The sequence below is a fragment of the Orycteropus afer genome, unplaced genomic scaffold (assembly GCF_000298275.1).
Source record: "Orycteropus afer afer isolate SDZICR_OR568_19922 unplaced genomic scaffold, OryAfe1.0 scaffold00107, whole genome shotgun sequence".
In the NCBI taxonomy this organism is placed as follows: Eukaryota; Metazoa; Chordata; class Mammalia; order Tubulidentata; family Orycteropodidae; genus Orycteropus; species Orycteropus afer.
Window position 1 is genome coordinate 7,874,923 of NW_006921694.1, and position 11,370 is coordinate 7,886,292.

General features: G+C 38.2%; 1 protein-coding gene across 1 annotated transcript in view; it reads left to right on the forward strand.

Moving 5' to 3' along the window:
* Positions 1-4,657, forward strand: part of CKMT2 (creatine kinase, mitochondrial 2) — a 17,423-nt gene extending 12,766 nt beyond the window's left edge. Inside the window, exons 8-9 of the mRNA XM_007943467.2 lie at positions 812-937; positions 4,538-4,657. Of these exons, the coding sequence (XP_007941658.1) occupies positions 812-937; positions 4,538-4,657 (246 nt within the window). The remainder of the gene's footprint in view (positions 1-811; positions 938-4,537) is intronic.
* Positions 4,658-11,370: the final 6,713 nt, after the last annotated feature.

Sequence of the window (11,370 nt, forward strand, 5' to 3'; positions counted from 1 at the left end):
ATATTTTTGCTATATTAATATTTTTGCTATTCAAAATTCCAGTGGTAAAATGGTTTGAAGTGATTTAGCTTTGTGTTTTAAAATATATCAATTACAACTGTAATGATGAATAATAATCACACTCAAATGCCAGATATAAGTCTGGAATCAGACTCCAAACCAAACCAAACTTATTGCCATTGAGTTGATCCCGACTCATAGCAACCCCTATTGGGTCCCCAAAGCTGTAAATCTTTATAGAACCAGGATGCCTCATCTGTCTTCCATTGAGTGGCTGGTGGGTTCAAATCACCAACCTTTATGGTTAGCAGCCAAACGCCTTAACCACTACACCACCAGAGTAATCAGACTAAAAACAAAAAACTCACTGCCATCAAGTTGGTTCCAACTCATAGCAACTCCTTCTTGGGTTTCCAAGGCAGTATCTCTACGGAAGTAGATTGCCCAGTCTTTCTTCTGGGGAGTGACTGGTGGGTTTAAATTGTCAGCCTTCCAGGTAGCAGTCAGATGCCTAAGGCTGTAGGCTACCAGAGCTCCTGACCCAGGTTCAATTCTAGCTATGCTGCCTGCTGTAGGATTTTGGGTAAATTAATTTCTCTAAACCTCAGTTTCCTCATCTGTGAAATGGTGATGAAAGCAACATGACCTTCACGGGATTGTTGTAAGGGGTAACAGTTCCAGCACAGTGTGCTAGTATATAGTAAATAAATGCTTCATAAATGTTAAGTGTGATTATATCTCACTGTGTACTTTTTCTAAGTGGAGGTGCCAAAATCTATTTTGCTTCTTATGATAATATCCCTTGTCCAAGGATCCTCGCTTTTCTAAGATCCTGGAGAACCTAAGGCTCCAGAAACGTGGTACAGGTGGCGTGGACACTGCAGCAGTGGCAGATGTGTATGACATTTCCAACATAGATCGAATTGGCCGATCAGAGGTAACATCTCTCACTTTCCTAATGTCAACTAACAAAATCAGTCTAAGAGAAAGAGGTAGTAGATAAGTAGCCTAAACAGCTTTTACGTTATTCACATAATTTGAGACCTCCTCTTTCCCCATTGAGTCATGAGTCATGTTAGCTTTTCATTCTGTGGTTGTATGCTCATACATAAAATAACTTCATAAAAGCAAACATAATTTGAGAACTTACAGGCAAGTAAAGGAATTCACAGTGGGAGTGTTGTCACCAACCTGCTCTGATAGCTAGTCCAGCGTTCTGCAGCAACAGGAGCTCTTTTATGCCAAAGGACAGCAGTATTTTATTACCATGAACTCAGAGTGCATGTGTGCTATCTCTCTGAGGATGGTAAAATAGTGGAATTTTATCTTGATTTGGAGTTTCCTTTAGTGAAGGTCACATATTATCATCTTCATGTATGTTGTTTGTTGTTGTTGTTTGCCATCGAGTCAGCCCCAACTCATAGTGACCCCTCCTTGGGTTTCCGGGGCAGTATCACTACAGAAGTAGATTGCCCAGTCTTCCTTCCGAGGAGTGGCTGGTGGGTTTGAACCGCCAGCCTTCTGGTTAGCAGTCAAGTGCCTTAGGCACTATGCTACCAGAGCTCTTGTTTTCATGTATACTACGTATCATTCTTAGATACTCAGTAGTTTCTAAAATTTTATTTTAGGGCTATAGATAGAAAATAGGTGTCTATAATCCTTAGGATTCTACAAATCTTATATATTCTATGACTGTATAAGACGAATAGGATGCATAGACTATGTGTAGACCCGGAGTAATGAGAGAGAGGAGCACATCTAGGCAACATGCAGCTGAATCCTAAGCATAGATCACAGTATCTATTTATGGTGATGGTAAATTTGGTAATGGATATTGGCCATGGTTGCCCAACATGATTAATGTAATTGGTGCCACTAAATTGTACATGTAAAAAAATGTTGAACTGGCAAATGTTGTGTTATATATATTGTTTACAACAACTAAAAGCAAAAAACACCAACCAAAGAATTAAATCAGCCTGTTTGCTACCAGTTCTGGTGAAGTACTTGAGGAAGAAACAGCTATAAATACTATAATTTCTGAACTTCACAAGGCAATGTGTGGTGTAGCCCAGTCTACATCTACTATTAACTAGACTTTTTTAAATGGAAAGCAAGTAGTTATTGTTTTTAATTTTTTTTAAAAGTATGAGTTAATATATGATTATAAAAACTAGAAAAATGCCAAAACATGTGGAAAAATAAAACAACCAAACAACCCTGAGACAATTATTGTGAGCATTATTCCAAATTGCCTTCCATCCTTTTTTACAATTATTCCAAATGTTATTTTTTAAAAAATTTCAGTATTATAACATATATCTTAGGTTTTATAATTTGTTCTCTCCTAGTGTATTCTGAGCATTTCTCATAACTTTAGTAATCTCCAAAATAAATATTCTTCAAAAATATGATTTTTAAATGATAGTGTAGTAAAGAGAGTCCATTAGCTATTTAATCTTTCCCTGATTATTTAATACGTTGTTTGACCATCCCTAAAATCCCAACTTTGGTTACTTAGGTAGGATATATTTTTAGAAAAGGAATTTCTGGGTTGAGGATCAGGGACTCTTACTTATGACCAGGTCTCCAATCAGACAATTATACCAAGGTACAGTCCCACTGGCAATGAATGAGAAACCCACTTCACCACCTCCTTACCAACATGGGAATGGGTCAACATGATAAGTAAAAAACATATACATTTCTTTGATTAGTATTAACAAGCTTTCTGACCCAACTTTCTCTCTGGGCCTGTTTTCTTATGAATAAAGAGGTAGAGAGGGAATTAGATGCTGTCATCCATAAGGTCTGTTCGGCACTAATATGCAATGATTCCCTCCATCCTTGCTGTTTCTCCATAAGTTACACCATGTGGTTAGTGCTGTGTGGAATTAATTGCTTACTATCTTAGTTTGAGTCTCCTCATGAGCAGTGCAACTAATTTATTTGGAAGATTATCCCAGGAAGAAACTTATAAGTGCTCAAGTTCAAGAAAAACTAATATTTGGAAACCAAAGTTCTAACACACATATGATCATGCATTGCATAAAGTCTGTTCAGGCAACACCAGACCACAAACATGTCCATGGTCCTATAAGGTTAAAATAGAGTTCAGAAATCACAGTTGGAGACTAAGACATAGTGTTCACAGCAGCGTTCAGCACACAACACATGTATCTCATGTCTCTTGCATACAAAGTGATTATGCCACCAGGCGTATCCTGGTACAGTATACATATAACCTATAATATATGTCTTGATAGTCATAATGATAAATGCCTATGTTACTGACTTATGTATATACTATACTGTACTTCCTCTCTGAAAAGTTTACCATATAACAGTCTATGCTTCAGTGTAGACAGCAGCATCTCATCTCGAGTATTGCACATCTCTTGAATGTTGTATTATTGTCTCCCTTTTAAAATTTCCTTTTGAAAATATTTCCGTGAAATACATCATGGCTCCCAAATGCAGCAAAACCAGTGCTAGTAATAGCAGCAGCAAGAGGCAAAGGAGAAGTACCAGTTTGGAAGTGAAACAAAAGGTTATTAAACAACTCAATGGCAGAAAATCAGCTAATGCTATTGCTCACGATTTAGGTATGTTGCACTTGACAATCATAATGATCCTCAGAAACAAAGAAAAAATTCTCCAAGCTGTTATGGGATCAGCTTCACTGAAAGATGAAAGGCTAATGAAAATGTGATAGAGACCTAGATCAGATATGGACAAATTGCTGATGACGTGGATTGAGGACCAAACACAAAGTGAATTCCTCTTAGCATGTTGATCATCACAAAGCTTTGTTGAGATGCTTAAAGAAAAGGCAGGACCAGACTACGATATGGTGTTTGTGCAACATCCAAATCACATAACGTCCTATTTTACAGAATATATCATGGATATTAAGTGAAGCATGACTATATATATTTAAAACACAGCAATTAAAATTCTATTTTTCAATATAATTCCTTAAAAGAGCAAGCTTGTCTGGTACCGTGAAAATATGATTTAGTTGCCAAACATTTTATATTAAACAATTTTCAGAAAGACATTCACTTCATAAATGAAAATATCTGAATTATAGCATAGTCAGTACTCAGCTTAGTGGCAGATCAGAACTCAGAGCCAAGACAAAAAACAATACGAAGGTGTCATTGTGCATTTTACTTTAGACAAACTGTGATATTTTGTAGCCAAGATTAATGGGGAAAAAAAGTACCTGAGATGCAAACTAATGGTTTTCATATATATGGAAATCATCACACAGAAGGTGGTAAACTCATTTCAGCAAAAGAAAGATTGAGAGAAGCCCTCAATACCCCTGTAATACTTCTGCTTTCCATCTCTGGCATGACTACCAGATGTCTCTCTTCTCACAGCCCTTTAAGGAAATAGTGAGAAGGAAGAAATTGTTATAAAGTCCATCCAATGTGGCAAGTTCCTCTTTGTCCCGGCGTTGCTCCTGTTGATCTATGCCTTGCATATGCCTCCTCTGCAATCTAATCATTCATCTTTTTCACTACTAAAGGTTGAGCTTGTTCAGATAGTCATCGATGGAGTCAATTACCTGGTGGATTGTGAAAAGAAGCTGGAGAGAGGCCAAGATATTAAAGTGCCACCACCTTTGCCTCAATTTGCCAGGAAGTGAACTTTCCCTTTCCCACTTTATAAATAATCTGTTGGCTGGTATGACAGACATAAAGAAATCTCTATCCTGAGAGTTTTTATAGATTTGGAAAAATGTAAAATTGTAAGTCCTGCTTGTGTTACAATAAAACTCTCCTTAATATCTCTGGTTTGTTTCCTTGATTTTCTTATGTTAAGAAGGGCAAAATACTCAATTACAACTAGCAGTATGCAACACAATGCACTGCCGTCGAGTCGGATTGGACTCATAGCAACCCCTTCTTGGGTTTCCAAGGGGGTATCTCTACGGAAGTAGATTGCCCAAACTTCCTTCTGGGAAGTTGCTGGTGGGTTTGAACTGCCAGCCTTCTCATTAGCAGTCAAATGCCTTAGGCATTACGCCACCAAGTAGCAGCAGGCAAAAGTATTTCAAGGCAACGATAAAACTACATTTGTAAGACTGTTGTTGTTGTTAGGTGCCGTCGAGTCAGCTCTGACTCATAGCAACCCTATGTACAACAGGACGAAACACTGCCCAGTCCTGCGCCAGCCTCACAATCCTTGCTATAGCTGAGTCCATCGTTGCAGCCACTGTATCGATCCATGTTTTTGAGGGCTGTCCCCTTTTTCACTGACCCTCCACTTTACCAGGCATGATATCTTTCTCCAGGGAACGATCCCTTCTGACAACATGACCAAAGTAGGTGAGACGAAGTCTGGCCATTCTCGCTTCCAAGGAGCATTCTGGTTGCACTTCTTCCAGGACAGATTTGTTAGTTCTTCTAGCAGTCCATGGTATTTTCAGTATTCTTTGCCAACACTACAATTCAAAAGCATCAACACTTCTTTGGTCTTCCTTATTCATTGTCCAGATTTCACATGTGTATAAGGTGATTGAAAATTCCATGGGTTGGATTAGGCACACCTTAGTCTTCAAAGAGACATCGTTGCTCTTGAGCACTTTAAAGAGGTCTTTTACAGCAGATTTGCCCAGTGCAATACATTGTCTGATGTCTTGACTGCTGCTTCCATTGTGTTGATTGTGGAACCAAGTAATATGAAGTCTTTCACAACTTCAATCTTTTCTCCATTTATCGAGATGCTGCTTATTGGTCCAGTTGTGAGGGTTTTTGTTTTCTTTATGTTGAGGCATAATCCATACCGCAGACTGTAGTCTTTAATCTTTATCAATAAGTGCTTCAAGTCATCTTCACTTTCAGCAAGCAAGATTGTGTCATCTGCATATCACAGGTTGTTAATGAATCTTCCCTCGATCCTATTGACACATTCTTCTTCATATAGTCCAACTTCTCAGATTATTTGCTCAGCATACAGATTGAATAAGCATGGTGAAATGATACAGCCCTGACACACTCCCTTCCTGATTTTAAACCATGCGGTATCCCCTTGTTCTTTTCAAACAACAGCCTTCTGGTCTATGTACAAGTTCCTCATGAGCATAATTAAGGGTTCTGGAATTCCCATTCTTCTCAATGTTACCCATAATTTGTTATGGTCCACATAGTCAAATGCCTTTGCATAGTCAATAAAACACAAGTAAACATCTTTCCGGTACTCTTTGTTTTCAGCCAAGATCCAGCTCACATAAGCAATGATATCCCTCATTCCAAGTCCTCTTCTGAATCCAGCTGGCATTCCTGGAAGTTCCCTGTCAGTATATTGTTGTAACCATTTTTAATTATCTTCAGCAAAATTTTACTTGCATGTGATATTATTGATATTGTTCAATAATTTCCACACATGCTGTTGGATCACTTTTCCTTGGAATGGGTACAAAAATGGATTTCTTCCAGTCAGTTAGCCAGGAAGCCATCTTCCAAATTTCTTGGCATAGCTGCATCCGTTTGTTGAAACATCTCAATAGTTATTCTGTCAATTCCTGGAGCCTTGTTTCTCACCAATTCTTTCAGTGCAGCTTTGATTTCTTCCTACAGTACCACCAGTTCTCAATTATATGCCGCTTCCTGAAATGAATGAGTATTGACCAATTGTTTTTGGTACAGTGACTCTGTGTATTCCTGCCCTTATTTTGATAGTTCTTGCATCAGTTTATACTTTGCCCATAGAATCTTTCAAAATTGCAACTCAAGGCTTGACTCTTTCCTTTAGTTCTTTCAACTTGAGAAATGCTGAGCGTGTTCTTTTCTTTTTTCTTCTAAAATAAGGCTTTTACACATTTCATTATAATAATTGACTTTGTCCTCTTGAGTTGTTCTTTGAAATCTCTGTTCAGCTCTTTTATCTTGTCATTTCTTCCATTTGCCTTAACTACTCTGCATTCAAGAGCAAGTATCAGAGTCTCTTCTGACATCCATTTTGGTCTTTTCTTCCTTTCCTGTCTTTTTAATGACCTTTTGATTTCTTCATGAATGATATTCTTGATATCATCCCACAATTCTTCTGGTTTTTGGTCATTGGTGTTCAAAGCATCAAATCTATTCTTTAGATGGTCTCTAAAGCTAGGTGAGATATAATCAAAGTCATATTTTGGCTCTTGTGGACTTGTTTTAATTGTCTTCAGCTTCAACTTGAATTTGCATATGACCAGTTAATGATCTGTTTCAGTCAGCTCCTGGCTTTGTTTTGGCTGTAGATATTGAGTTTCTCCATCACCTCTTTCCACAGATGTAGTCAATCTGATTCCTGTGTATTCCACCTGGAAAAGTCCATGTGTATAGCCACCATTTGTGTTGTTGAAAAATGGTATTTGCAATGAATAAGTTGTTGGTCTTGCAAAATTCTATCATGCAATCTCCAGCATCATTTCTATCACCAAGGCCATATTTTCCAACTACTGGTAATTTTTCTTTGTTTCCAAATTTACATTCCAATCAGTAGTAATAATCAACAGATCTTGATTGCATGTATGGTCAATTTCAAACTGCAGAGGTGGGTAAAAATCTTCAATTTCTTCATCTTTGGCTTTGGTGGTTGGTGTGTAAATTTGAATAATAGTAGTATTAACTTAGGAGCTCTGGTAGCATAGTGGCTAAGTCACTTGCCTGCTAACCAGACGGCTGGCGGTTCAAACCCACCAGCCACTCCTCGGAAGGAAGGTTGGGCAATCCTACTTCCGTAGTGATACTGCCTCGAAAACCCAAGGAGGGGTCGCTATGAGTCGGGGCCGACTCGACGGCACATAACAACAACAACAACAACAAGTATTAACTTGTCTTCCTTGTAGGCGTATGGATATTATCCTATTACTGACAACATTGCACTTCAGGACAGATCTTGAAACATTCTTTGTGACATAAATGCCACACCATTCCTCTTCAAATTGTCATTCCCAGCATGGTAGATCATATGGTTGTCTGATTCAAAATGGCCCAAACCAGTACATTTCAGCTTACTAATGCTTAAGATATCTGTCTTTATGTGTTCCATTTCATTTTTGACAACTTCCAATTTTCCTAGATTCACACTTCGTACATTCCATGATCCAATTATTAATGGATGTTTGCAGTTGTTTCTTCCCATTTTGAGTCATGCCACATCAGTAAACGGAGGTCCCGAATGCTTTACTCCATCCACGTCATTAAGGTTGACTCTACTTTGAGGAGGCAGCTCTTTTCCTGTTGTATTTTGAGTGCCTTCTGACCTGAGGGTTTCATATTCTGGCACTATATCAGACAACGTTTCAAATCTATTCATAAAGTTTTCCAGTAGTATATCAGACAGTGTTTCACTGCTATTCATAAGGTTTTCACTGGCCAATTCTTTTAGAAGTTGATGGGACCTTCCTTCTTCCGAGTCTGTATTAGTCAGGAAGCTCCTTTGAAACCTGTCCACCGTGGGTGACCCTGCTGGTATTTGAAATACCAGAGGCATAGCCTACAGCCTCACAGCAACATGCAAACCACCACAACATGACAAATTGACAGACAAGTAGTGGTTTGTAAGACTACTTACATTCAAATCTAGATAACTGTCTGACTGTGTCTAGATCCTAACTATACTTACTACCATCAAATCTGTTCTGACTCATAGTGAACTCCCATTGGGTTTCCAAGGCTATAAATCATTATGGAAGCAGACTGTACCATCTTTCTTCCAATGAACAGCTGGTGGGTTTGAACTGCTGACCTTTGGTTAGCAGCCAAATGCCTTAACCAGTACACCACCAGAGCTCCTTAGATGCTAACTATAGTCAAGCCTTTAACAAATCTCTATGTATGTTATAGGGAAATACAAACTAATATAATGAACAGTCTTCTGGCAATGAAAGAAAGTGTAGAAATAAACACAGACTACCCAAATGGGAACAGACAGAGGCTACTTAATTTAAAGAGCTTGCTATAATAAAGAAGTTGGCCATCATCAATTGGAATTGGCAGAGACTCAAAGACAGATAAACACATAAGAAAGCTTTACAGTGAAAAGAAAGGAAGGCTTCAGGTGTGCTCTGACTGATGGTTGTAAACATGGGAAAGTTGGAAGTGGACTACAGGAACCAAGCCATTCTATATGATTGGTTTGTGGAGCATATTTGGCATTCTCCTGTTGGTCCTGAGTTAAAAGCGGGGCAAAAGGTAGGGAAGCTGGCAAGAACCAAGACCTGATTATTCTGGGCTGATTTCTGAAGAGGTTGTGATTTGGCTTCCTGGACTGGCTGCTGAAGAGCTTGTGGGCCAGATGCTGTTGTTACATGGCCTGACTATTGTCCATTTATGTATTCAGTCTCTCAAAGCAATAGAAAATTTGATCATTGAAATACTGAAAATGTTTTTATGTAATTCCAAAGCTGAATTCTTCCCTCAGCATTCAGATGCTTATCTCAAATCTTGCTATTCTTTTCCACCCCTCCTGTGATGTCTGTAACTTGAAGGGACATGACAGAAGGGGTGAGAGCAGCTAATTCTATAACAAGTCATGGAACTGCTCCTATACAAGAGACAAATATTGTGAGCCTGAACGAGGAATGAGATCAAGTTCTGTATTATAAATAAGGGAGCACCACTGGTGCTACAGTTGAAGTCAATCACTGGCATAATGGAAACCTTTGGCTTCATTCCTGCTATATTGAGACAAAAAAAAAAAAAATGAAGCATAGGAAGAATATACTTGTGTTGCTGCTAATAAGCACCACATTAAATTTTGAGTGGCAAACTGGTGTGTGTTGTTGTTGTTGTTGTTATGTGCCATTGAGTCAGCCCGACTCATAGTGACCCCTCCTTGGGTTTCTGAGGCAGTATAACTATGGAAGTAGATTGCCCAACCTTCCTTCCGAGGAGTGGCTGGTGGGTTTGAACCGCCAGCCTTCTGGTTAGCAGTCAAGTGCCTTAGGCACTACGCTACCAGAGAGGTGTGTGGTAGAAATTCAAAAAAGTAAACCACACCTAATATAATTCAGGCCATTAAGCAAGACACCTTGAATGGGGTGCAGATGGAGGGCTATCTCACCAACCAATGCCTCATGACAAATTAGGGATCCCAACCTCAGGGAGTGGCCAACATTTTCTGGATAAAGAGGGATAAAGCTAGAGAAGGCTGTGGTGTCATGGTAAAGCCAGTTTGCCTAGGTACAAGTCCCAGCTCTTCTACTATATGACATGAGGGGACCTACTTATATTCTATATAATGAGAACAATGAGAATACCTATCTCATAGGGCTGTTGGGAGGATAAAATTAATTAGTATTTGAAAAGTTTATAAAAAGTGCTCGATACAAACTAAGTACAATGAAAATAATTTTAAAAAGAAATCATTATTACAATACTATAATAATCTATCTGAATATCCATCCACACCATCCTATAAGGCAAACTAACAGGACTGATGGTCCTTGTTCCGAAAGATCTTATGAACTATGTGGTAAATGAAGGCAAATTCAAATGAAGGCTAAAGAAACATAAGCATAAATCATAAATAAACTGAAGAGACTAGATAAAGATACACATCAATATTGCAATTTTTTTTAGAAGAAGAAAAGCTGAAAAACAAGCCCTGGGATACAAATATATGGCTACGATAGGAAAACAAAGCAAGTTTTCTCATCAGTACCACAGCATCTCAAATAACATCACCAACATCATTAAGAAGAATTAACTGAGTATCTAAGGTACAGAGTTCCAGATAACATCTCTCTTTATTGGTTGTTGCTGCATTTTTATCTAATTCATCTCTTAATGAGTCATTAGTCCTAGCTCATCAATAACCACACTGATTTGCACTCAATGTTGCTTGCCCACAGACTGTTAGTACTTAATCTTTAAATTATCTTATCTACATTTGGAACTCCTGATTTGTGCAGTTTCTGACCTTTATGGTGTTATCAGGAATGCACCCAAGTGTTAACTTTACTCATTAAGAACAAAAGGCTCATAACTAAAACTTTGTCATTTAAGCCAGGCTACAATGGATTCCTAAACACTTGATCTGGCATCTGACTTTTCTTTGAAATCTCCATATTCATCAATTATCCTTTCCTGATAGTCCTTCAGACAATTTCAGGTTATATAATAGCACTTGAATTGGATACCAGAATATTTTTTGCCCTCAAGCACTGCCAAACATTTGAGTGATATGATTCTGTTTTGCAGAAGTTGTGGTAAGTTACAATTTTGCCACAAGAAATAAGCACAATGGCAATGTTACTCACAATGAAAAACTAAAAGATCTTTTATGTGAAAGATGAGTTAATTGGAAGAGATAAAGAGATTTTTAACTATTAATTAAAATTCTAATTGAATACCTTATCTCCCAGCCAAAGCA